The following is a 27,315-nucleotide window of genomic DNA, read 5'->3' as shown; positions in this document are numbered from 1 at the left end:
GCAATTTCATGCTTCTAAGTTAATTGTATATTATCAATTTGGCACAATCAGTTATACTAGGTTATTAACTGGCCATTTTGATTAATGGGTAAGATTTTTATCACCATTTTAATTAATCTGAAAAACACAGAATACCAAAATACCTTTGAAATGGACCTTGAACCCTGTGTATGACCTGAAACATGACAATATCATGTACCAGCAGATCCCTGTCTCTTAGTGAACGCATAGGCCTCAGGCATCCTGCATTGGCCAAGTAATCAAGCAGAGGTTCTTTTGACTTTTCAAGGTCCTCAAGGGTTGTACTTTGAGATATCTAGCATCACAAAGAGCAGAGGAAGGGCTTGTTATGGAAGTTACTCAGTAACCTATTAGAAGGAACCCAGCCACCAGTGGTCTACACAATCACAATATGCCCGCGCGTACATTGGAAGTCAAATGACTACACATATTTTTTTAATATGTTTACAATGTGCTTAAAAAATGAGAAAATATACTCTTTCGTCTACCCTTATCTACTGAATCTTAGTTTAATATAGCAGCAAAATATAAAAACTTGGCATTCAGCAATGGCCAGACTGATCCGGATAAACATTCCCTGCAAAAGAAAACTGGAACACAAACTATTTTCAATTCACTATAAGATTTATAAAATAAACATATAGAGACCTTTCGGACTTTTTCAAAGAGTTCCAGGTCAGCTATGTCTTCCAGGGCTGGATTTGCTGAATTTCCAACCAGAAGGGAAAATACTGTTGGTGACAGAAAGTTAGGTGGTGGACCACCATGTACTGCAATGGCTCTCCCAGAGATGTAGTACCAGTCCCCTCTGAGAGCTGCAAAGCAACAGAATAAAAGGAAAAGCAAAATTGTCAGTAATGTTGCCTGTAAAAATAAATATCAGTTAAACAGTTCCCACTATTAATCTTAGAAAAATAGGTAATTACCAGTACTGTCAAGAGCCAAGTTCTTGCAGTTTTCTTTCCCCTCAAACATGGCTGACCTGGCAATGGTGTCCATCAATAGTCTCAAGAATTCCCTCCTCGGCCCACCTAAATCAACCCCTTCCTCATTTTTCCCCATATCATCTGAGAATTTCACACAGATCATCAAGTTGGGATCATAAGATAGCCTTTGAAAACCACGCAAGGCTCCCTCCCACACAGCAGAGCGATTTATATTAAATTTGCACTGCTGTTTTGTGCTCATTTCGATAGTTCCAGCAGTATCTCTTGAACAGGGACTTTTTCTGCACTAAAAAAAGAAAATAAAACAGAAAATAAAATATATCAGCCATGTAGTCATGTTACAGAATTTGAGAATATGTGTCACACTGATCATAGAGAGTTAAAGCTTTAAAGGTTTATATTGATTTGACAATTCTGGAAAGCCCAAATTATGTCTCAAACTCAAATTCTGTATGTTTGTTACTCACATCTGATTCTCCAAGCTCGCAATTATAGCTTGATTTAAATCCTCATCATCTGAAGAATCGCCAGAAAGCGATGCCACGAGAGTTAAATATGAAGAATAATCTTCATCTTTAACGCTCATGGCAGGGATGTCTTCACTTCTTGCATTGAAATCTCTGCTGTGACTGCTTGTGCTAGGTTTGTCATCACTTCTTGCCATGTAGCCTTCATCACAAATGCTGTTCCCATCACTTCCTTGCTTTGCCCGTTGCCTTTTACCAACACTCCTTCGAATACAGTTGGTCCCAGTATCATCTTCTTCATCACTGCTAGTGCCAGGGTTATCACCTTTAACATGACTTCTTAACCTTGTAGTGACTTGGCTGCTCATGTCTTGTTGGATTTTTGAACTATCAACTTCAAAACAATCATTGTCACTGTCCTTATCAGTTGCACAACTGCTTAATGCTGATTTGGAGCTGATGTGGGAAGGATCTTTGTCTTCATCTGATTCACTCTTCAACAGAAAAAGACCAAAAACATATATCAAAAGCAAGTAATTATAGCTTATCTTTAAAAGATTAAAATAAGAAATATCAATATTGATTGCTCCCAAACACTTGTTTTAAATAAATATATTCTATTTTGCTAGAAGCCCAATTGTTGACATGTTTTTTCCCAAATCATGATTACTTTTCATTCTTTTAGTAACTTACTAAAAGTGTCCTTGATGGCCTTACATAGAGGGCTTTGGTTTTAAAAACCTTTAGGATCAGCATCCCATTCAGCTCCTGACCAACTTGGAGCTTTGGAGACACCAGCTTATTGCCACAAGCCATTAGAAACTCGAGGCTACAAAAAATAAATAGGGACAACAGCAATTGCTAATTAGTTAAATATTTTAAGTATTGGTTAAATATTTTATTATATATTGTTCTGTTTGTGTGTATGCTTTTATGACTTAAATTCTACTGGTATAGTCATATGTTTTTATAATGATGAATAATATTTTAAACTTCTTTACTTTGGTATATTATCTTTAAGTACAAGTCATTACATGAATACACACAGTAACAATAAACAATAGTATTTTACCTGACATCCTCTGGAATGCGTTCACCAAAGCTTTCCTTGAGGTGTTTCACGACAGTTTGGTTGTCCCAGGTCTTCTGGAATTCAAAAGCACTGAGGATGTGCCCATGTTTGTGTAACCGTAATTTTGAACCTTGTTTGCACACTACTCCCCATGATGGAGTTGGAAGTAGTATAACATCTTTGTTGAAATGGTCATGCTGCTGGGCCATAGCTCTGAAATATAAATATTAGATACCATAAACAACAGCAAGTGATAACTAATAATACTGAGATGCAGACAGCAGAACACTATCCAAACCCCTACACAGAATGCTTTCATAGACAAAATTGTTGTAGTTAGGCAAACATAAGGGTTAATTTTATATACTTTTTTTTATACTTTTCCGAGAATACGCGCTTCTTTTGTGGTTCGGACTCCTTCTGACATTTCTTTGGAGGTGGAGGAAAACCAAAGTAATTGCTTAAAGGAGCTTCTTCGACATCTTTAAGGGTTCTAAACAAATGTCTGTCCTCCTCCAGAAAATCCTATGTACGCAAACACGCGTTGCAACTTCTTATCTTGTGCGTGTCTTTTGTTTTGACAGCGAATGCGCACCTGCGGACCACTTATGTGCAGCCCTGGTTATTTAGCTCGTCATTGCAGCCACAGAAATTATTTTGTCCATGAAACCATAAAGCTGCACTTTCTTTTTGCCTTATAGTCTGATTTGTCATAACTTCTCCGTTTTGTGGTAAGCTTTTCTTTGGCTGTCACTTCTTCACCCTGACCTGTCTTATTTGGCTCAGCAGAACTAAAATATAAATCCTGCTGCTTTTACACACGCACTCACATAATGCTCAGCGATTCTCTGCGCGATCAACCTCTCATATGTTTAAGCTTGCTGCGGGAGATTTCACTTGTCATGTTTGCATAGTAAGCTAACGATTGATAAGACGATGTCAGAGGAATTGGTGCGCAAATTATCATCACTCACCAATCAGTGCTGTCGCTCTCTATACACAGTTGCATAACACATAATTGCAAAGTGAAAGCAAAAAAACAAGCGCAAATTCAAACGCGATTTCAATATGTCACATATTGACAGTGGCTCACCGATGCCAATGACATAATTACCCAGCTACATTTCCGAAAGAATGCAAAAGCATAGACATATATTTTTCCTTCCTACGATAGCCCGACGGGCAGGGCAGAGATAGATTTTGGTAGCCTGGAAAAATCGCTAGCCCCAGGACGTCGGGCTAGCCATCTCTTCACTCTCATCAAGTGAAGAGATGGCTGTATCCACTACCACATTAAAAAATGTGGTTTCCATTTTTTTAAGTGCATCTTGTATGGGCTCATCTGGAGACTCATAACCGAAGTGCCTTTTGGTGGTTCTCAATCGCTTTTGTTGAAAATTCTGCTGAAAAGAGGTGAAAAAGCTGAAATTTGTGTTGAAAAGAGTTTAAAAAAATTTAACTGTTAACTGAAAGAAATGTGGGCCATAAGTGGGATTTGGACCCAGGCCTCCCAGTCTCAAAGCCGCTTTTCATCTCACTGAGCCAAAGTCATTCTCACAAAGAAGAGGTGGAGAGACTGACAATTTTGCTGAAATGAGCAGAAACAGCTGAGAATTGTGCTGATAGGAGGTGAAAAGGCTGAAAACTTTGCAGAAAAGAGATGAATCAGTAGAATTTCTGCTGAAAAGAGTTCAATCAGCAGAATTTCTGCTGAAAAGAGGTTTTTGCTGAAAACAGCTGAAAAAGCTAGTATTTGTGCTGAAAAGTGGTGAAAAAACTTAAAATTCTAATGAAAAGGGGTGAAAAAGCTGAAATTTGTGTTGAAGAGAGTTAAAAAAGTTTAACTGTTAACTGAAAGAAATGTTGCCATAAGCGGGATTTGAACCCGGGCCTCCCAGTCTGAGAACGGATGCTCAACTCACTGAGCTAAAACACAGGTCAACCCGGCAAGGAAAATCAGTGATGCCACTGATGATATGGCAGAAATGGGCAAAAAATATTGCAAAAAAAATTCAGGCATCCACACAATAAATAAATAAAAGTAGTGTAAAATCTATGGACAGTAAATTGTCTATGGACAAGTTTCCTACTTGCACTCCCTCTTTGAGAAACTTATGATTAAATGCAGGCGTTTTACTTGCACATATTTTTACCTCTCTTTGTTTTGTTTGGTTTTGTTGTTTGGTTTTTATTTCTGTTAATGAAGGGTGGAGATCTGTGCATGTACCAGTTGGTTGAGCTTTTTTTCTGCTGTTTCCAACCTTGCTCAGTGGTTCCGCCTCCTGTCTTTATCTAATGCTTTATTGTCCACTGTGATACCAGTTAACTCAAAAGAAAAACACTGCACCTTTCATAGATTTTGTTAGAAGTTGTTCAAGCTTTCCAAGAACAGTTTTTCTTCACTCGCTAATAATTTTTTTAAAATTATTGTGGCTCCATAAACAGCTGGAAGAAGAGGTAGGAAATTTGCTTTTTCTATACTTTTGTCATACCATAAGAATAAAAACCCAATATCTTTGTAATTATATAAATAAGTTATGTTAATTTTAATTTTTCCGATACTCTCTGATTCTGGCGCTGTGGTATTCATTAGTTCGTTTCATTATGAAAATTGTTCTTTAGCACAAAAGGGAAAGGAGCCCATACATTTATATTTATATACTTTATTAGGTACACCTGTTTGACAGCTATTTAACCTATCTGTTCAGTCATTTAGGGACGTAAACATGGTGAAAACAAGCTTCAGAAGATGGTGATTGACTAACTCTACACATAAAAAGTTGTATCACTGAGGCAAGCAAGAGAGAGTGGCTCTCCCCTGAGGTTTCACCTTAAAACTAAATTCCTGGATCTTTATTTCATATGAATTGTCTTTCTCCAATAAATAGGCAGCCACAATAATAAAAGTAGTTTTTTAAACCTTAATATCATGGTGTGCCTTAAAAAAAGTAAAACTGCAAATAGTTTTTGTTTTGTTGATGTAAATTATGTTGATCATTATTGTTTCCCTCATCTGTGGAGACTCGGGAGAGTATTTTTTAAAAGATGTTAGAGGATTAAAGCCTATAAAGAAGAAAAGACACACCTCTTTAGCAAATACAATGTTATTTGCAGTCACTGAAGCATGGAGGTATGTGGTGTGTAATGTTCTGTTCAAAACTAGCTTATAGGTGTGTTGTGTCAAGCTTATTTCCTTTTTCTTTTTTTTTGCCTGTCCCGTTTGGTTTTTTTGCCATCAGAATTCTTGTCTAAAGGCGAAGAAAGATGCCCAACGGATTTACTTTACCAAATGGACCATCCCAGCCTTGCCGTAATGATCTATTTGATTCACCTTTTATTGTTTATTTTATTTTTTGTTTTCACTTGTTAGATACGGGACAGACTTGAATGAGGAAAAATGGGAAAGAAAGAGGGAAAAACAGCAGAGAAGAGGGACGGGGATGAAGGGAAAAAAACAAAAACCAACAAAATAAGCAGACAAAAAAAATACATATATCAATCACCTGGATCACCTGTTGAGAAAGCAAAAAGTAAATACTAAATAGTAAACATTATTGTGCAGCATGCAAGATCGACAGTGCACAGTGTGCTTTGAGGTAGGAGCCAAAAAGGGTGTAGTTTGTGTGTGTGAGCACCCGTGAGTATACCTGTGAGCATGAACGCGCTTGTTTTTAAAAGGTTCCTTCATGTAATGATCTGCTAGAGGGTGTGGGGGGGCCACAGCCCCGTCCACCAGGGCAAGAAGCAGGTATGGAGGACATCAAAACTCCAGACATCCAGAGACCAAGGAAGACCAACAGAGGGGCAGCCGCGCCACTGTCCCAGAAAGAGCTGAGGAGAGCCCCAGATGAGGGCTCACTCAGCAGCCGCGGAGCAGAAGCCAGGGGGAGTTGCAGTGACGCGCCCGTGAGCTCCGCTGACAGCCAGCTGTGCCAGAGTGACCCCACCCTCATGCTCTCATATGCAATTACTCAACACTCACCCAATGTGGAGACAGACATAGAGAGACACTATGTCTGGGAAGGTTCTCAGTCATCCAGGTCATCGTAGTCAAAGGAGCTTGCAAAGAAAAGCGTCTGGACTTCTTTAAGTTGCTTGAAGATGTTTCACCTCTCATCCGAGAAGCTTCTTCATTTCTAAGGTCAAATGGTGGAGAGTCCCAGATATAAACCTAGTGGGAGTATCCCCCCCACAGAGGGACAAAAGGACCCCCTGATGATCCTCTAATCGCCTGAGCCAAGGTGTGAAACTGGGCGTGGGTCCCAATCAGCCAGAGTTTAAGGTGAGCTCATTGTGAAACCTGGCCCCACCTTATCATGCGAATTCCTGAGGTCAGGTGGCCCAGGATGTGAGTGGGCGTTAAGGCGTCTGGGAAGGGATCTCAAAACTGGATTATAGATGGCAGAGAGTTGGTGTCGTAAACCCCGCCTCTGTTCAAAGATGGTCGCTCACAGTGGACATAGATGCTTCTTTCACTCCTCTTTCAAACCATCTGTCCTCTCTGTCCAAAATGTGGACATTGGCATCCTCGAAAGAGTGTCCTTTATCTCTGTGAAGGTTCTCAGTCCTTTGACCTTTAGATGCAGATGGACTGCTGAGTCTTGTCCTGTGGAGGTGGCTCTTCTGTGTTGTGCCATGCGCTTGTGAAGTGGCTGTTTGGTCTCTCCAATGTAGAGGTCTGAGCATTCCTCGCTGCACTGTACAGCATACACCACATTGTTAAGTTTGTGTTTTGGCGTTTTGTCTTTCGGGTGAACCAGTTTTTGTCTTAGCGTGTTGCTGGGTCTGAAATGCACCGGGATGTCATGCTTGGAGAAAACTCCTAAGTATTTCTGATACACCGGCTACATAGGGGATGACAATGTTGTTGCGTCTGTCCTTCTTATCCTCCCTCGCTGGTGTCTGGTCTTCTTTTCTGTGCCTCTTTGCTGACTTTAAGAACGCCCATTTAGGATAGCCGCACATTTTGAGTGCTTCCTTTACATGTGTGTGTTCCTTCTTTTTCCCTTCAGGCTTAGAGGGAACATGTTCTGCCCGGTGGTGTAGGGTCCTAATTACTCCAAGTTTGTGTTCCAGAGGGTGATGGGAGTCAAAGAGGAGGTACTGGTCCGTGTGTGTGGGCTTCCGGTAAACTTCGATGTTGAGGTTGCCGTTCTCTTCAATGTGCATGGCGCAGTCCAGGAAAGGCAAACAGTTGTCTTTTGTGTCTTCCCTGGTGAACTTGATGTTTTTATCCACAGCGTTAATGTGCGCAGTGAAGGATTCCACTTCTTGCGTCTTGATTTTGACCCAGGTGTCGTCTACATATCTGTACCAGTGGCTGGGTACTCTTCCTTTGAAAGAGCCAAGAGCCTTCCTTTTCACTTCCTCCATGTAAAGGTTGGCTACAATAGGTGACACGGGGGAGCCCATGGCACAGCCATGTTTTTGTCTGTAAAAGCCTTCGTTGTACTTGAAATATGTAGTGGTGAGGCAGAGGTCTAACAGTGTGCAAATCTGATGGGGTGTGAAGTTGGTCCTGTCCTCCAAGGAGCTGTCTTCTTGTAGTCGTTTTCTGACAGTCTCCACGGCCTCCGTGGTGGGTATGCAAGTGAAGAGAGAGACTACATCAAAGGACACCATGGTTTCATCTGGATCCAGGGTAAGTTTCTGGACCTTGTCGGTGAAGTCGGTGGAGTTCTTGATGTGGTGTGGGGTGTTCCCCACGAGAGGAGCAAGGATGGTAGCAAGGTGTTTTGCCATGTTATAAGTGGCTGAGTTTATGCTACTGACTATGGGTCTGAGTGGGACAGCTTCCTTGTGGATTTTAGGAAGTTCGTAAATGCAGGGTATGGCATCCCCTGGGTAAAGGCGGTGATATGTAAGGCGGTCAATGATTTTGTCCTTTTCAAAGTCTTGAAGGCAAGCTATAACTTTCTTTTTGTAGCTGCTTGTGGGGTCTCGCTTTAAGGCTTCGTAGGTATTGTTGTCACTGAGGAGAGTAGTGATCTTTGTGTGGTAATCTGTAGTGTTTAGGACCACGGTGCATCTTCCCTTATCAGCTGGTAAAACAGTGATGTTGTGGTCTTTGCTCAGGGAAGCGACGGCCTTCTTTTCTTGTATTGTGAGGTTGGATGGAGGGACTTTGGCATTGGAGAGGGTGGCTGAGACTTTCATCCTGATTTGCTCTGCTTCTGTCTGTGATAATTTATTAATCCGTATGGCAGATTCTGTGGCTGTGATGAGGTCCACTATGGGCAACTGTTGTGGAGAAATGGCAAAATTGAGTCCTTTGGCTAATACTCTCTTTTCAGGTTCAGTGAGATTCCGGGCTGAAAAGTTCTTTACCCATTGCTCCTGACTGTCTTCAGGTGTGTTTTCTTCTCTGGGTTGTGTAGGATCAGGATGAGGAGTGTGTGTTTTTGAAAGCAAGGTGTGAAATTTCCTGCATTGTCTTTCTTTTCCTTTATAGTGTGGTGCCCGCTGAGCCTTGACCATTTGAGCCTTGACTCCTCACCATTTGACTTTAGAACTGAAAAAGCTTCTCGGATGAGAGGTGAAACATCTTCAAGCAACTTAAAGAAGTCCAGGCGCTTTTGTTTGTAAGCTCCATAGAGAGACACTGTACACACAATCACACTCCCCAAGCGTACTCTAAGCCCCGGGTCTAGGTACCCTTGCCCCTGGAGGGGGAAACTGCACCCAGGCCGAGGTGGTGTTACCCTTTTCCCTTAGGTGGGGAGAAACAGACTCCGCAGCAGCAGGGAGGGCCCACATTCCAAACCCCAGTCGGACGGCAAACTCCTCCTCCTAGCCCCCCCGCTCCAGCAGGCCGCAGAGAACGGGGGTTGTGAGAAGACTCCAAACCTCCCTCCGCCCGCTCATATGTAGTGTTGATGCATGTGTGTTCTAAGTGTCCCTGCACAGTTACCAGCTGTCAGCTACTTAGAAAAGGATCCTGGTGTTATTTGTCTCTCAGAAACAGTTCATAACTTCCCTTCAACTCATTCATGTTAACTAAAAGGTAAACCTGTTTCTCCATCACAGCTCTGATGATTCAGTAAGGACATCTCCTGGTTTCATCTTCATGTTTCCCTCTCACCAGATAACCAAACCGATATCATGACCAGCAGGTTTACAGCTGTGGCTCCAGCAAACATCAGCTGATACTAGAAATTAATATTAAATAAATTCTAACAACAGCTGATCAAGCTTAAAAGTGCTGCTGTTGTTTAGCGTGACATCCACTGGTTTCCTCTTTCTGGCGCAAAGTGGGTGATAAATAAACAAGAGAGAAAAGCCGATCAGCTGATCATTGATCAGTTTCATGATTGAAGTAGAAACAGGAGAGGGAGGGGGAGAGGATGAGAGTAGAAGAGGCAGCTGTGCAACGTAAACACAGAATAACTCCATCTTTGTGTCTTTTTCATTGTAGCTGAAGTCCGGGACAAACTGTATTCCTTTTCACCTCAATACGAAACGCATGATATTTTCTCTGAATACGAGATGATTCCGTTTTTTACAGGACGGTTGGCAACTCTAATAATTAACCTTATGAACAAAATAAAGTTCAACATCAGTAACATAGCACCACCCAGCTGTATAGAAACTCCATCATGCTAGCTAGTACCCAGCACGAAAAAGTCAGCATAACGAAAATAAACTCCACCTAAACTTGGTTCATATCTGACTCAGATGGACTGCAGGTCATAACTTCTTAACTGAAGTTCAGTTCACCTGACACTCTCGGACTAGCAGCCGCTTCGGGTCTCTCCTCTTGCCTCCCTTTTCCTTCATCCACCTGCTGGCCTCCACCACTTGCTAATGTTATTGAATCTGTGGAAGCTCCGTGATAGCCACCACACAAAGTAACGAATAACGAGCCTATCTAAACCCCAGTAACGAGTAACGCGTTCCCGGTTTTGGCATAATAACTAGTTACCGTGCTCGTTACCACAATAATAACGTGTTACTTAATAATGCGTTAGTCCCAACACTGGTGGCCTGTTGATTGAATTTTGTGTTAGATTATGATATATTGTTTAACAATTATTCTCTTTTAAGCAATGTGTGTCCCAATATAAAGATGTGAAAGCAGTATTATGTTTACATCATAGTTAAATAATAATAATAAAAAAATATTAATATTTTTCCAAAATAATTGTGATTATCATTTTGATCCTACTTGTGCAGACCTAGTTTGCAATGTTAAAAACAAAATTATTTTAGTTCAAATTAATTTATTTTCAAACAGGCAAAGCAAAGATGAATCCAGTGCCTTAAAATTGCAGTTTGTCTGAACACAGGCAGATGGCGCTAATTGTGATCTACTGCCTGGACTAATGGACTAATCTTTTCCAATCCCATGAGCCCCTTTGCAGCCAAAAGGACTTAAAGTATTGAAGATACAGGCGATAAACTGTCAAAATGTGATTTCCAGTGTTTCTGTATTGTTTGTTTTTTTCATGTGTAATATCTCTGCTTATATTGGTAAACAGATTGTAGTCAAAGGGTTTACAAAGGGCTTATATATAAAATAAAAAAAATAATTTCTGTTGCAATCCTTATTATTCCATGATATTGTATCTAAATTTTATTCAATTCAGTCTTTTCTGGCCACTATCGTTATTAAGGCTGGGTATTGTCACTGAGTTCTAGAATCAATTCGATCCACGATTCGATTCGATTTGAATCGGGGACATTTTGCCTCAGTCAGAAATATTATAATTCAGATCATTTATCAGTACATTTCCATATTTTTATATCTATAAAAAGAAAGTTGACACTTGCGAGACTTTATCAAAGGTGTGAGCATCACAGCAGATGCTTTTGTGTCAAAGTAGCTGAGGATAAAACAGAAAAACATGAAGGTAATTTTCCTTTCCTGGGATTTTATAAAAATATTCTGCAGTAGATCAAAAATGAAAGAAAACCATTAATCAACATATGAACATTACCTGATGCTGCTGAAGTGAAGCAGAGCAAAGTTACAGAGGTTTTATTAGAGACACAGCCATGCTTTTTGCAATTTTGCATAATTTTAAAACGTTTAAATTTGTTCAGTAGCTTATTAAACAGCGGAAATGAGGCTTTCTTTTCGAAAGTACTTAAAAGGAAAAAAAACAGTGGCCGACAGCGCTGTAAACAACGGTAGACTGAATAATGAAGAAAACAGATTTTTAGATTGGGAAACTGTTCTTGAAGTACACTGGGGGAGAGAGAGAGAGAGAGCTGTGCATGAAGTGTGATTTTATCATGGTGGAAGTAAAACAGGAAAAGTAAGAGGGAATTCATGACGATGTTTATCAAATGTGAAGCGTAGTTTGCTGCTTCATTTGCTGCTGTTTCATTGAATTTTGGTTGGAGAGAGATAAAACCTGCAGCTCAGAATCTAGCGCAAAAAATACACAAACACAAAGCGCAGACCTGCTGAAACATCAGAATCAGCGAGCTGTCGGCTTTCAGCCCCGACGACATGCTCGTGCCGTCGGGTGAGAAAGGCGACATCTCACTGATTCTGATGCGTCGGCGGGTCCGCGCTTTGTGTTTTTGTGCAGAATCCGCGTACCTGCTCTCATTTACTGTTTTAGCTGTTTGGTGGTTGTTGACATTTTGTGAGGTTTAACCTGAGATTCTGGCTTTTCAGGCAAATTAAATTTATATTAAAAAATCGGTTCAGGATTTTAATGAATCAATATCACGTTATCCATGCTAGAATCGATTTTAATCGATAAATCGATAATCAAAACCCACCCCTGATCATTATGCTGCTGCTATATTATTCTTATTTCAATTTCTGCTGCCTTCTTGGCCAGCTCACTCTTCAAAAACAAAAAACTAAAAAACAATTCTAATGTAAATGAGACTGTTCAACCAAATAAATAAAGGACATCTAAATGTCAACAAGTCATTTACAACAGCTTAAATTTTTTTGGCAAATACTGAAAATTCCTTTTTGGCAATTACACCGAAAGCTTCAACTGAGAGATGGAGGATGGACTTTTTTACAGACGCAAAGGAAACATTTTTTAAAAGAAAGTCATTTTTCATGTTAATTTTATACATGTTCGGTCATATCTAAGATGTGAGTCAAGACATAACAGATTTTATATGACTGATATGTCCATTTGTGAAGTTTAACTATTTAGATGTTAAAGATTTTGCCTTTGCTAATTAACCAACTGTAATGTGTATTTCTGTGTATTAACAGATGTATATCTATACAAACGCAAAGCTTTTTGCATTTGCTGTTGTTGGTGTGCTGTTCATCATATTTGCATTCTATATGGGGAATTCATGTAAATGGGCAAATGAGCTACCCAACAACAATCTTCCAACATCAAAACAAAGGTAAATTATTCCTGTATCGTGTGTCTGTGTGTGTGGACAAACTGTCCTCTTCAAACTTGTATGTTATACATTTTTCTTTTCATGGCAGATAGACTGAAGCAACTGAGTGAGAAGGATAAAGTGATGTAGCTAAAACAGTGCTGAAAGTGACCCGTGCACAATATTTGTAAGACCCTTTGAAAAGAATGGTAAATGGCCTGTATTTATATAGCGCTTTACTAGTCCCTAAGGACCCCAAAGCGCTTTACATATCCAGTCATCCACCCATTCATGCACACATTCACACACTGGTGATGGCAAGCTACATTGTAGCCACAACCACCCTGGGGCGCACTGACAGAGGCGAGGCTGCCGGACACTGGCACCACCGGGCCCTCTGACCACCACCAGTAGGCAACGGGTCAAGTGTCTTGCCCAAGGACACAACGACGAGACTGTCCAAGCCGGGGCTTGAACCGACAACCTTCCAATTACTCTTGAGCCACGATCGCCCCAAGAAGCTGAAAGTCTGCACGTCAATTATGTATTGATTATTTGATAGTGTCTTTGTCACAATCATTATAGAGGGCACTGCATATATGTTCAGAAATTTTCTGGGAGATTTAAGAATGATCACTAATTCATTTTATTCAACACTGCATATTTACTGTTTCCGGTCAACAATGACCAATCACTAGAAATTAATAGTGGAGACAACAATTAGTGTAAATAACTGAGTTCAGGTACATCCTCTTTTGTCAGATGGCCATAAACACACACACACACACACACACTGGGTTCCCTAGCAACTACACTGGAAATGTTTGCACAATAGAGCCTCACTTCCATGCCAACAACTCCTCTGTTGGCAGCATCATTGTATCATTGAACTTTTCTCGTAGATTTGGTGTAAAATGCTTTTTTGAGGCCTTGCTCAGAGGTCAGTGGGTGTCAGCACTATGACAAGGTGATATATAACCTAAGTGAGGCTCTTTACTACTTATTTGATCACTACACTGGTGAGGACGAGAGATGCCAGGAAACTGACGGTGGGGATGCATTAGAGGAGAAATTGTCTGCATCAGAATATAATCCATGCAATCTAGACCAAGAAATGACTGATGAGGAGGAATCTAATGATGACTAGGATGGCCATGCTGAGGCTGCCATAAGGATCACATCATATAAGGACATACTTTCTTTTATACTTGACTGTAGTAGTTCATTTAAATGTTGATGTTGAATTGTGACTCTTCAGGACTTCCATATTACAGGGACCCTTCAGGATCTCTAAATTATAAGTCATCTTTGCCCACACAACATCGCTTACCTGGTCCATGCACTTGTCCTGATGGCTTTACAGTTCTCAAAGACCAAATCCCAAAAGACCAGTATGAGGAATTAATGCAGCGACGAGCTAAAGAGTTCCAGCAATACAAAGCCAGGTAGAAGATGGATGTATGGGTGCGAGCTTTCCGTGAACTGTTAGACTTACAGTGCAGTAATAAATGAATTAAAATGTGTGTGTGTGTGTGTGTGTGTGTGTGTGTGTGTGTGTGTGTGTGTGTGTGTGTGTGTGTGTGTGTGTGTGTCATACTGAGCATTCAAAATTATTTTGTTTAATTTTTTCCAAATCCATCTCCTCAACAGGACTAATTCAATACTATCCAAGCTACTTTTTGCTTTGCCTAACTCTCCTCTGCAGTATCCTATCCAGGGCGTTATAGTACGACCCTTGACTGCAACTGCGATACCAGGTATGTTAAGCTCAACATATGCTTCGGTCACCAATGTTTTAGTTTTTATGTTCCTATAAAAATATAAATACAAATAGAATAGGAAGGCAACAAGGCCATGGTTCACAATTGTTTATGAACATAAGGTTAACATGAAAGTGATCATAGTAGTTTTTATAAAAGTAAGCTGTCAGTAGTCAGATCAAAAACAGCACTGAACAAATACATCTGCAAAGAAGTAGTTATTTGGTGATTCAGAGTCAATTGACTAGGTAAACTTAAGTCATTTAAAAAACAGCTAGAAAAAGCTACATTTCCTGTGAAAATGGCAGGTGAATGCCATGTAGTGGAAATGGTCTTTGAAAAACTGCTGAAGAAGCAGGACTATCTGCTGAAAAGAGGTAAAAAAGCTGAAAGGCCACAGATAGTCAAACCTACGCCCCCCGTTGTCAGGGTGCCTGCTCATCTCAGTGAGCTACAACGGTGCTCATGCCAGCAAGCCAAACCGGTGTGCAGAAGAAACTGCACTGTCTGCTGAAAAAAATGTTACCACGAGAAAGACTGGAATTCACGCCTCCCGCTCTCAGAACGCCTGCTTATCTCAGTTAGCTAAAACACAGCTCACCCCAGCGAGCTAAACCAGCAACCACACTTGTAGTGTGGTCCCAATCATGTTAATGGGACAAAAAATTGCACAAAAACCGTAATATTTTAAAACGTATAAAAAACTGAGTGAAAGATAGCTGAGGTTTCCTCAAGAACTCACCTTGCAACACTGGTGTAAAGTGAAAAGATGATGTGAATATGTGTATTTGAGTAGAAGGACTAAGTGACACTGAAGGTAGTTTTTATTTCAGGTTTAGCTCTGCATGCTGAAGAAGGAACGAGCTATAAGGTTGGTCTGATATCACAGATTAGAAACAGGCAGATCTCACCCAGATCTGCCTGACTGAATGGTAGAGGTTGGCTGGTTTATAAAAGTTGGCTGCTGAATGTTTGTAAAGTTCAAAGATGTGTATGCTTATTTTATTTTATAAAAGGCAATGATGTTCAAAACAATTAAATTGTACTGAAAAGTTAAACATAATTAATTGTCTCTGATCACCTCTGAGACTGTCACTAATTTTGATGTACAAATCTGGGGATTTTTGTAAATATTACAAGCAATTATACTTCTTTCTTCTTTGACATGATTTTTTAATCAATGTACAGCAGCCATATTGGGTGACCTTGGGATTTTATAGAGCTTGCTACTGAAAATGCTTTGATTTTGAGAGCCAGTATCATATTCTGAGTTTAAGTTCACATTTTCTCATTTTTATGCCAAGAGAATTATATACTATATACCAACTGTCAAAAAATGTATTATTGCATTCATGTGTGGCAAACAAGGCTTGGTATACAATCTGCATAGTCAGTATGGGATACAAATAATATCAGGCTGATCCTGCCACAATTTGTTGTCACCCAGAGTGGGCACTCCACCCATTTTTTAGCTGACGTGGCAGTTTTCAAAAAAACAGCAGGAATCACCTGATTTGTGATACGATATGTATCACATGAGCAACAGATACTTGTTATAGTTGTTAGTTCATTGGCCTTGAGACTAGACCAGAAGAAATAATGAAGGACATTATTGTACATTGACCAGAGAAATAGGCTAAATTTTGAACCTGGAACAGGGCATGGAGATATCATTTAGTACAGTTTTTTATGTATAAAATCAGTCTAGCAGTACATTGAAACAGCAATGACCAAAAGGACGACAAGCTTTTATAAATTTTCTTCCATGAGGTTCTAGTCTTACGTGTGTAGTCTTACCACTACAATAATAGCTGCCAATTATCAATTACAGCCCCTTTTGGTAGTTGATTTTGAAATTTCTCAAACAGCACAAGCTCACATGATAGATTTTAACTTTATTAGCCTTTGACATTTGTCTAAAAGCACCCTCTTGCAATCTCTACATAAGTTGGGGTGGCAGGTTTATTTCATATTCCTAAATTTTTACTTTTAAGATTCACGCACTGAAACTTATGCTTGCAGGACAGTGGATTTCACAATATAATTCAAACTGTCCTCAGTTGAAGAAGCTGTGCGTACTTGCGTTTCCCACTATTTTGCAATCTAACAAGACAGACCACACACCCTTTGGGCTGTGTAGTGCACCTGATATGCACTGAATGCTATAAAACTATAGGAACGCTGAAAAATATGTATTTGCATCAGGTTCTCAGTTTCCGTCTCACTTTAAAGCTTTCTTCTGGTTTAAAAAGACAGCTTGAGTGGTGGTGCAGTTTTGTGGAGGTGGTAGTAGTATTGGTATTGCTAAAATTACTCAGAGTGCTTTTTAGTTTATTCATGTGTTTCTATTCTAGGTTTTCTTAACTGTGTCAAATGGTGTCCTAACCACAGAAACTCCAACTGCAGAGGCCACTGTTCAAGGTGAGTTTCCAAGTCAAAGGTAAATTTATATATACACTGGTACCAAATTAACATTGGTTTGGGTTTTTTCTTTTGTTATTTTTAATTATTGAATATTATTAGCTTGCTTTTTTTCTCTTTGTTTCATTGTTTTTTGTTCCTGTGTCCCCAATAGAAGGATGAACACTGTACAGAAAATGCTAATATTTATATAATTATTTTGGATGAAAATTTGAGCAGCGGAAGACTAGTAAAAGCTAGGTGTAAGGTAAACTATATGCCAAGAGTGAACAAGACATTGATACACTGATCCATACCAGTACAGCGTCTACAGCAATTACATTGGAATATCATTCAAACTGGAGAAGTTTATTTGAATGGTAACAAAGAGAGGTAAGGTAGTCAGAACTAAGGGGATTGCACTTGTTGATCTGTGGGACCAGCACCCGAATACAGGAAGTTTGATCATATGAGTATTACTTCAGTGCAGAGCTTGGAAGGAGCTAGTAGGTGAGGGGACTCCCCCAGTTCTAATTGCCTCTAATTTCTAAATACCCCAGTACCCCAGCTAAACTGAGAGGACTGAGTAGCCTTACAGGCCCAGTATGTACCGGTCACAGCTGTTGCAGCAGCGCCCCTCTTGTTCAGTGTTCTTGGAATATGACTGGGTTTAGTTTAGTGGCCTGGAGTGTAAGACTCAAGGTTCTGAGTTCAATTTCTCTAGCCACACCTGATGGCCAGGGCTTTTCCCGTGGAGGCTAGCAGGCCTCAGACCAAAGAAGCTACATGGGTCCAACTACCACCATGGTGGGAGTATACTTGAATCCTCCACCCTCCAACAAGTTTTCTTTCCAGACATTGAGATTTTCTCCAATGAATGAGAAGTTGCTTCTCTATGCCTTTGGGTTGGGGAAAAGGTCCTGACTATCATTTGTCTGTGTGCCAAATGACACTTCAGAGTGCTCAGCCTTCTTGGGGTCATTTGTTGGAGTGCTGGGAAGTGTGCCATCTGGGGATTCCATTGTTCTACTCCATAACTTCACATGGGCAATGATAGCGGGACCTGGAGAGGTGTCATAGGGAGGAATAGGCTGTTATATCTGAATGGAGTTCTGTTACTGGACTTCAGTGTTAACGACAACATAACACCACGATTGAGGGTATTCATAAGTGAATGTGGCACCAGAACACTATGTAGAAGGTTGATGGTCAGTTTTGTAATCGTATTATCAAATCTGCAGCCATAAGTCATGGACACTCATGTGCAGAGATGAGATGCGCCGCTAGTTGATCACCACCTGGTGATCAGTTGTGGCAGAAAATTCTGGACAGACCTGGTGAGGGTATGCTGCAGGCAGGGGCCATCTTCAATTCCCACTGTAATTTAATTTATTCCATTTTTTTTTCCATTCATTCGCTTCCGCTTATCCTTTTCAGGGTGAGAGAAAGAAGACAGGATAAAAGACATGCTGTGGAAGAGAGACAGAGATTAATAACAGATATGATTCAATGCAAAGAGGTCTGTTAATACATAGTGAGTGAGAAAGGTGACTGGAAAGGAAAAACTCAATGCATCATGGGAATCCCCCGGCAGCCTACGTCTATTGCAGCATAACTAAGGGAGGATTCAGGGTCACCTGGTCCAGCCCTAACTATATGCTTTAGCAAAAAGGAAAGTTTGAAGCCTAATCTTGAAAGTAGAGATAGTGTCTGTCTCCCGAATCCAAACTGGAAGCTGGTTCCACAGAAGAGGGGCCTGAAAACTGAAGGCTCTGCCTCCCATTCTACTTTTAAATACTCTAGGAACAACAAGTAGGCCTGCAGAGCGAGAGCGAAGTGCTCTAATAGGGTGATATGGTACTACAAGGTCATTAAGATAAGATGGGGCCTGATTATTTAAGACCTTGTATGTGAGGAGCAGGATTTTGAATTCAATTCTGGTTTTAACAGGAAGCCAATGAAGGGAAGCCAAAACAGGAGAAATATGCTCTCTTTTTCTAGTCCCTGTCAGGACTCTTGCTGCAGCATTTTGGATTAGCTGAAGGCTTTTCAGCGAGTTTTTTGGACATCCTGATAATAATGAATTGCAGTAGTAAAGCCTGGAAGTAATAGCTGTAGAAGACGCATGGCAGATCCTACCACATTGTCACACTTTCAAACACTTCTTTATTCTGTTGGCGTTTGTTTTACACTTGGCTGCAGCTTTTCACCTGCCAGCCACACATACACAATAACAACACTCAGGCCCCAGTTCACTCTTTTATGGAGAGAGGCGTGATGATCTCATGCAGCTCAGGTGTGTTTTCCTCCACCGCAGTGTGCCACGAACCACGCCCCATCACACCTCAACTGCACTCTGAGGGAGGCTGGGAACAGTGAATCTGAGTGGATCATGTGCTGCATTTCTAAATTGGCAACAAGGGGCTGCGGCTTGTAGAGCCTGTGGGACTCCAGAGGCAACTGACAGGTTGCAGGCTAAGCAAAGTACAGTTGTGGGTCTTATGTGGCTGATTCAAAAATGTAGGGGTGGAGTTCATTGAGACCATGGTAGAAGAACTTTTTATTTTTCTAAATGTATATAAATTATTTGCTAAAACCAGAACACAATATTGTGGTCTAATAGAATACATGTTTGGTGTTTGGAAGAATTGTTTCCAGTGCCTTCACAAAACACTTTATTATGTTTAGAAAACAAATGGTAACACAACTCAAGTGCGGGACTCAGGCAAAACAACAAGGCAGAAGAAGTAGTTAAAGACTTAAAGATATTTACAAATAATTTAAACTGGGGTGAGTGACTAATTCGACTTAAACAAACACAAAACACATGAGTGATCTTTTACGTGGGCAAGAGTCTTGACTAAACACAAATATCAGATTAACTTGAGTGAGACACTGTGTCAAGAGATGTATTCTAAAACACTTCAGCTGAGAATCAGAGAGGAGAAACACACAGTTTTACTTGCATCAAGGACAGCCACAGAGCACCTGCACGAGAGTGAGAGCTCAGGGACTCGTGCTCCGCCACTGCCCTGGTCTTTATTTATAGACATCAGTGGGTGTTGGTTCCTTACATTGGAATGTGGATGGAGAGCTGCACTGGTCCTTTTGAACAGTTGTTGATTGCACTGCTGACTCACACATTAAGGTCAATGAAGGTCAAATGAAGGGTTTTCATGTACTCAGCCTAAAGTGTGTCTGATCCTTCCACTGTCTAGGTGGTAATTATCTGTTATGTTCTACAAAGATTGCTGGCTCTCCATTATTTCTGTCAGTAACACATTAAACTAGCCGTTATTACTTTTTTTTTAGATTTTTATAATTTTTTTCCTGTAACATGTGTAAAATAAAAATTGCAATCTCAAAAGACTGAATTCATAAAAGAGTAATGTGATAAAATTTAGAAGACAAAGACATATACATGTGTTCTTTTTCTTACAAGGTATCTTGACACTTTTTTAAAAGCACTACCCTGCAACCCTACCCTTTTTTATTACATCTTTTTATATTATGATGGTTTTCCCTTGGACTTGCCTCCATAGCTCCATACAATTTTAGACATCGTGTCTCCTCAATCAGCGTAGTATTGGTGGTTTTACATGAATCTTATTTGGTAAAGTTCAGGGCTTCATATTGTTGTTGTCAATTATCAGTAACTAATTAATTTTGGCTGGGCTAGCGTGGTAGTTAACACTGTTGCCTCACAGCAAGAAGTGTTATATCTTCACTCCGGGTTACTAGTATAACAATGATACTCGGACCACGACGTAACTTGAGGTATTTATTATAACGGCATAACTTAACATGGAGCTAGCCCGAGCGACAGCCTAAAGCTTTTTATCCCATAATGCATCTGGGCGTGACCGCTACGGGTCCTGTTATAACCCAAAATACACAACATCTCCTCCCCTCTTACAAAGGATGTACTACGAAATAAACAGGTGATCTACTCACAAACTTCAGTCTTCACTGGCACATGACAGTAATAGCCTCACAAACATTTCACCTCTTATTAACTGTAAGGTTACAACACCAACTCTTTTAATTGCTATCTTGGGGAGTGAGGGTGGACTACCTCAACCTCCCCCATGACCCATGGGGATTATTCTGCCCCGTTCATTTGGGTCAGGTGCCATCTAATAACTCAGACGAACAGGAGGCCGCCGCTCTCTGTTGGGGTAACATCAGTCTGTGTGCTCTCTTGTGGAGCCTTTGTTCCTGACACCGAAGATGTCTCAGTCTCTCTTACAGTCTCATTTACAGGTGGAACCACTGTTCCTGATGTGGTGGAGTTCTCTACTTGTGTGTGTGAAGGGGCTGCCGAGTCGATGAGTGCATTTCCAAGATCTCCGCAAGACCCTTCTGCAGACACTGGTGCGGACCGGAGTAGCTGATCCACGTGTCTTCTCCACACTCCATCGGCCACCTGAACTGTATATGAAACTGGACCAGTTTGAGCAATGACAGTTGCAGGAACCCACTTGTGTACTCCTCGGTAGTTCCTGGCCTGCACTTACTCGCCGGTGCTGAAGACTCTGTCCTTGACCTTTTGACCCCTGTACATGATTTGTTTCTCTTGTTTTTGTACAGTGTCCTTCACAGTTGAGGGTTTCAAAAGATCAAAGGTAGTGCGCAGATCTCTTTTGAACATTGCGTTGGCAGGAGATGTCCTTGTGGTAGCATGTGGACTATTCCGGTAGTTAAGCAGAAACTTGTGCAGTCTCTGATGCAGTGTTCCTTGGCCTTGTGATGTTTTCAGTGCATGTTTCATTGTCTGAACAAACCTTTCTGCAAGACCATTCGTTGCAGGATGGTATGGAGCTGACGTAATGTGCTGCACTCCATTAGCCTGTAGGAAAGCCTCCATTTCCTGTGAAACCAGTTGAGGTCCATTGTCAGAGACTATCTGAGTAGGAGATCCAAACCTACTGAACATTTCTCCTAGAGCTTCTATGGTCTTTTCAGTGGTGGCTGATTTCATGATGGTCACTTCAGGCCATTTACTGTGTGCATCAACAGCTACAAGAAACATTTTGTCCTCGTATGGACCTGCAAAGTCAATGTGTACCCAATGCCATGGCTCCTGTGGGAACTCCCAGGGATGGAGAGGAGCAAGTGGTGGGTTTTTCCGGACCATCTGACACGAAGAGCAGTTTTTAGCCATCTCCTCAATCTGTTTGTCCATATTTGGCCACCAAAAATAGCTTCTCGCTATTTCCTTCATTCTCACTATTCCACTATGTCCTGCATGCAGTTGCTTCAACAGTTTTGGTCGCAATGACATGGGAATGATGACTCTCCTCCCCCACAGCAAACATCCCACCTGAACAGAAAGCTCCGCCCGCTTTCCCAGGAAAGCCTTCAGGTCTACACCCTTACTTGCAGGCAGACCCTTAATGATCCAGTCCAGCACTGCTGCCAACACAGGGTCAATTCTGGATGCCTTTTTCACCTGCACAGCCGAAACAGGTGCTGTCTCTACCTCCCTGAAGTAGAGGATCTCAACTGTGTCAGAGACGGGTTTTTTAACAGGAAGGGGTAACCTGGACAACCCATCTGCATTGCAATGAGACTCCGATTTGCAATACTTGATGTCATAAGAATGTCCTGACAATATCAACGCCCACCTCTGGAGACGTGAAGCAGCAAGAGATGGAATCCCTGTATAGGGTCCCAGGATGGTTGTGAGAGGCCTATGGTCAGTAAACAGTGTAAACTTCCTACCGTACAGGTACTGGTGGAATTTCCGAACACTGAATACAATGCTCAGCGCCTCTCGTTCCAGCTGAGCATAGTTGGACTCTGCTGTGTTTAATCAGAATCAGAATCAGAAAGGTTTTATTGCCAAATGTTGAGCAGGTTTACAACATTAGGAAATTGCTGCGGTGCTTCAGTGCAAACATACTGTCATAAATTACGCTTAAATAGACATGAAAATAAAAATGAGAATAAGAATTAAAAGTGCTAAGTAGATAGATAGATATATACATGATATATACATGAGTGCAGGTGGTGATCAGTGCCAAACATGGAATGATGCAGTGAACACAGCGTAGGGTCATGTGTTAGTGGTGGGAACAGTCATACGGTTATTGTTCATGTGTCCAACAGCAGAGGGGAAGAAACTGTTCTTATGGCAAGAGGTTCTGGTGCGAATGGACCGGAGCCTCCTGCCTGAGGGGAGCAGGTCAAACAGACTGTGTCCAGGGTGAGAAGGGTCAGCTGAGATCCGAGCTGCACGCCCCAGTGTCCTGGAGCTGTACAGGTCCTGCAGAGATGGGAGTCTGCAGCCAATCACCTTCTCAGCAGAGCGCACAACACGCTGCAGTCTCTGTTTGTCCCTGATAGTGGCTCCAGCGTACCACACGGTGATGGAGGAGGTGAGGATGGACTCGATGATTGCAGTGTAGAACTGCATCATCGTCCGTGTTGGCAGGTTGAATTTCTTCAGCTGCCTCAGGAAGTACATCCTCTGCTGGGCTTTCTTAATGACGGAGGTGATGGTGGGCTCCCACTTCAGGTCCTGGGTGATGGTGGTACCCAGGAAGCGGAATGAGTCCACAGAGGTGATGGGGGTGTCAGTCAGGATGATGGGGGGGAGTGGGGCTGTGTGCTTCCTGAAGTCCACAACAATCTCCACTGTCTTTTGGGCATTCAGCACCAGGTTGTTGTGGCTGCACCAGGACACCAGACGTTCAACCTCCCTCCTGTAGGCAGACTCATCCCCGTCCGAGATGAGTCCAATAACGGTGGTGTCATCTGCAAACTTGATTAGCTTGACAGACTGGTGGGTGGAGGTGCAGCAGTTAGTATACAGGGAGAAGAGCAGAGGAGAAAGAACACAGCCCTGAGGGGAGCCGGTGCTGATGGTCCGGGAGTCCGAGACATTCTTTCCCAGCCTCACATGCTGCTTCCTGTCCGTCAGGAAGTCAGTGATCCACCGGCAGATGGGATCAGGCACATTCATCTGGGAAAGCTTGCCTTGGAGATGGTCTGGAAGGATGGTATTGAAGGCAGAGCTGAAGTCCACAAACAGGATCCTGGCGTAGGTTCCTGGGGAGTCCAGATGCTGCAGGATGAAGTGTAGGGCCATGTTGATGGCGTCATCTACAGACCTGTTGGCTCTGTATGCAAACTGCAGGGGGTCCAGGAGGGGGGCCGTGAGGGTCCTGAGATGGGAGAGAACTAGGCGCTCAAATGACTTCATGACCACAGATGTCAGAGCCACGGGTCTGTAGTCATTTAGTCCAGTGATCCTAGGTTTCTTGGGGACAGGGATTATGGTAGAGGACTTGAAGCAGGCAGGCACATGACATGCCTGCAGTGAGGAGTTGAAAATGCCAGAAAACACTGGGGCCAGCTCGTTTGCACAGTGTCTGAGGGTGGCAGGAGACACACCGTCTGGGCCGGGAGCTTTTCGAGCATTCAGACTCTTAAACTGCTTCCTCACACCTTCTTCATGAATATGAAGAGTTGTGGTGGGAGGAGGTGGTGTGAAATCCTCTTTTGTGTGGGGTGAGGAGGGGGGTGTTGTAGGTGAAGTGTTTGAAGGTGGTGATGGCTCTATGGAGGGGGGAGAGGTGGGGGAATGAGTGTCCAAAGTGTCTCTATTGTTGGGGCCGTTGGAGGTGTGAAGGCTGCCTGATGGCTCGTCAAAACGGCAGTAAAAGTCGTTGAGGGTGTTGGCCAAGAGCAAGTCGTCAGTGGAGTGGGGGGTTTTAGGCTTGTAGTTGGTGATATTCCTAAAACCTTTCCACACAGAGGCCGAGTCATTCTCTGAGATCTGCTGCTGCATCTTCTCAGAGTGCTGATGTTTGGCAATGTCCACTTCTTTAGTGAACCTGTACTTGGCCTCTCTGTAGCAGTCCCTGTCTCCGCTTCTGAACGCCTTTCTCTTTTCCAGCCACAGCTTTTTGAGTTTAGGAGTAAACCAGGGTTTGTCATTGTTATAACTCACCCTGGTGCGTGATGGCACAATGCTGTCCTCACAGAAGTGGATATAGGAGGTGACAGTGTCCGTAAACTCGTCCAAGCTGTTAGAAGCAGCCTTCATTGTGTCCCAGTCTGTAGACTCCAAACACGTGCGAAGCTCCTCCACAGCCTCGTTGCTCCACAGTTTTTTGGTCCTCACGACAGGTTTGGAGAGCTTCAGCCTCTGTCTGTATGCGGGGATTAGGTGGATCATGACGTGGTCAGAAAGTCCGAGTGAAGCGCGGGGCACCGCACGATAGGCCCCCCTGATCGTGCTGTAACAGTGGTCTAATGTCCTCTCCTCTCTGGTCGGGCATTTAATATACTGCTTGTATTTGGGAAGCTCATGGCTCAGATTGGCTTTGTTAAAGTCCCCAAGAGCAATGATGAGAGAGTCCGGGAATGTCCGCTCCATGTGCAGTATCTGCTCCGCGAGTGCGCACTGAGCTGCCTGCGCATCTGCATCTGGCGGGATGTAAACAACGGCCAGGATGAATGAAGCAAACTCCCGCGGAGAATAAAACGGTTTGCAGTGAATAAAAAGGTATTCCAGAGAGGAAGAGCAGTGCTGAGCAATCACTGTTACATCTGTGCACCAGCCACTATTAATGTAGAAGCAGACACCTCCACCTTTGGTCTTACCAGAGAGAGAGGCCTGCCGGTCAGCGCGCAGCAAATGAAAGCCCTCCAGCTTGAGCGCGCTGTCCGGGATGTCCTCACAGAGCCACGACTCCGTAAAACATAAGACACAGGAGGAGGCAAAGTCTCTGTTCATGCTTCTAATCAGGGCCAGCTCGTCTATTTTATTCCTGAGTGAGCGTACATTGGAAAGGAAGATCCCAGGAAGAGCAGTTCGCAGTCCACGTCTCCTCAGACGCACCAGTGCGCCGGCTCGCTTACCTCTCTTTCGGCGTCTCACTTTCCTGATCAGAGTCTGCAGTAAATCTGCCGCAGATGCGACAAATATTGGAAGTAAATCCACAGGTGTTGTAGTCCTGTAGTTAAGAAGCTCTTCTCTGGTGTAAGAATATCCAGAGGAGTGCCCAGACACAGAAGTTATGCACAAAAACAAAACAAAAGTAACGCACTGAAGCACCAGGGCATCCTTACGCGGCGCCATCTTGGATCAACGTCCTTGGATAATGTCCTTGATGGGAATGCAATTGGCCTTTCTTCGCCATTTGGGAGAATGTGGGAAATCACTGCCCCCACCCCATAGGGAGAAGCATCACAAGCAAGCTGAATTGGGAACTTGGGATTGAAGTGGGTTAGCACCTCAGATGCAGTCAGTGAATCCTTTGCCTTTTGAAAGGCCTCTTGGCAGCTTGCTGTCCACTCCCATGCTTCTTCCTTGCGTAGCAGGTTGTGCAGTGGTTTCAGGAGTGATGCCAAGTTGGGTATGAACCGTCCGTAGTAGTTCAACAGCCCTAAGAAAGACTTTAACTGACTGACATTTTGTGGTGGGGGTGCATCCACGATTGCTGTGATCTTCGAAGGTGCAGTGTGAAGTCCATTTTCATCAATCACGTGCCCTAGATATTCCACAGATGACTGGAAAAAGTCACATTTCTCCTTACGGACTCTCAATCCGTATTCCTTCAGCCTCTGAAGGGTCGCATCCAAGTTGCGCAGATGCTCTTCATCATCTGCTCCTGTACACAGGATATCATCCAGATAGCATTGCACACCAGGTAATCCCCTCAGGATTTGATCAATCGCTCGTTGAAACAATGCTGGAGCTGATGTGATGCCAAAAGGCAACCTGCAAAATCTGAAAAGTCCCTTATGTGTGTTAATAGTCAACATGTCACGTGACTGCTCTTCGACGTGCATTTGCAGGTAAGCTTGGTTGAGATCTATTTTGCTGAACTTTTGTCCTCCACTCAGACCAGCAAATAAGTCATCAATCAGCGGAAGGGGATACTGCTCTGCTGTTAATACAGGATTCACGGATACCTTGAAGTCTCCGCAGATCCGGATTCCGCCACCGGCTCCAGAACACCATTCTTGACCAATGCGTCTAAATTAGACTCCACCTTGGGCCGAATGGCGTACGGCACAGGTCTAGCCTTCATAAAGACTGGCTTGGAGTCAGGCTTGAGATGCAGCTTCACTGTAATTTTTTTCATGCTGCCCAGTTCCTCACGAAAAACCTCCTGGTGTTTTCCCAGTATGGCCTATAGCTGAGAGGAACCATGCAACAGCTTTCTCACTCCTTGCCAGTTGAGTCTGATTGTTTTGAGCCACACACGTCCCATTATAGCAGGGCAGTTCTTCTGCGTAACATACACAGGCAGCTTAGCAGTTTGGCCATTGTATTGAACAGTCACCTCTGCCATTCCTTTCATAGGCACTCGATGTCCAGTATA

The 27,315-nt window shown here is 42.5% G+C and overlaps 2 protein-coding genes across 2 annotated transcripts in view; one reads left to right on the top strand and one right to left on the bottom strand.

Annotated features, from left to right (window-relative positions):
- Positions 1-1,205: 1,205 nt before the first annotated feature.
- Positions 1,206-6,195, bottom strand: LOC146670865 (uncharacterized). Its single transcript, XM_085405072.1, has 5 exons — positions 6,155-6,195; positions 2,508-2,720; positions 2,129-2,264; positions 1,436-1,929; positions 1,206-1,254 (listed from the first exon to the last, which is right to left on the bottom strand). Exons 1-5 carry the CDS (start codon positions 6,193-6,195, stop codon positions 1,206-1,208), a joined length of 933 nt encoding a protein of 310 aa, XP_085261198.1.
- Positions 6,196-11,961: 5,766 nt separating this feature from the next.
- LOC146670864 (beta-1,4 N-acetylgalactosaminyltransferase 2-like) overlaps positions 11,962-27,315 on the top strand; it is a 32,859-nt gene continuing 17,505 nt past the window's right edge. Inside the window, exons 1-5 of the mRNA XM_085404989.1 lie at positions 11,962-11,977; positions 14,074-14,260; positions 14,466-14,572; positions 15,409-15,446; positions 16,930-16,996. Of these exons, the coding sequence (XP_085261115.1) occupies positions 11,962-11,977; positions 14,074-14,260; positions 14,466-14,572; positions 15,409-15,446; positions 16,930-16,996 (415 nt within the window). The remainder of the gene's footprint in view (positions 11,978-14,073; positions 14,261-14,465; positions 14,573-15,408; positions 15,447-16,929; positions 16,997-27,315) is intronic.

This window comes from Rhamphochromis longiceps, linkage group LG4 (assembly GCF_057381845.1).
Source record: "Rhamphochromis longiceps isolate RC_006_pf linkage group LG4, R_longiceps_female_GT1.1, whole genome shotgun sequence".
NCBI classification, from domain to species: Eukaryota; Metazoa; Chordata; class Actinopteri; order Cichliformes; family Cichlidae; genus Rhamphochromis; species Rhamphochromis longiceps.
Note: the sequence above shows the minus strand (reverse complement) of the source record. Positions and strands in the feature narration are given on the sequence as shown.

What these genes read in the sequence shown, in the direction of transcription:
- LOC146670865 (XM_085405072.1), bottom strand. Translation starts at nt 6,195, where the DNA reads ATGAAGGAACCTTTTAAAAACAAGCGCGTTCATGCTCACAG. An exon ending in AAGCGCGTTCATGCTCACAG is followed by an intron (nt 2,721 to 6,154) that starts GTATACTCACGG and finishes TTTATATTTCAG; the next exon opens with AGCTATGGCCCAGCAGCATG. An exon ending in GCGAGCTTGGAGAATCAGAT is followed by an intron (nt 1,255 to 1,435) that starts GTGAGTAACAAA and finishes TTCTTTTTTTAG; the next exon opens with TGCAGAAAAAGTCCCTGTTC.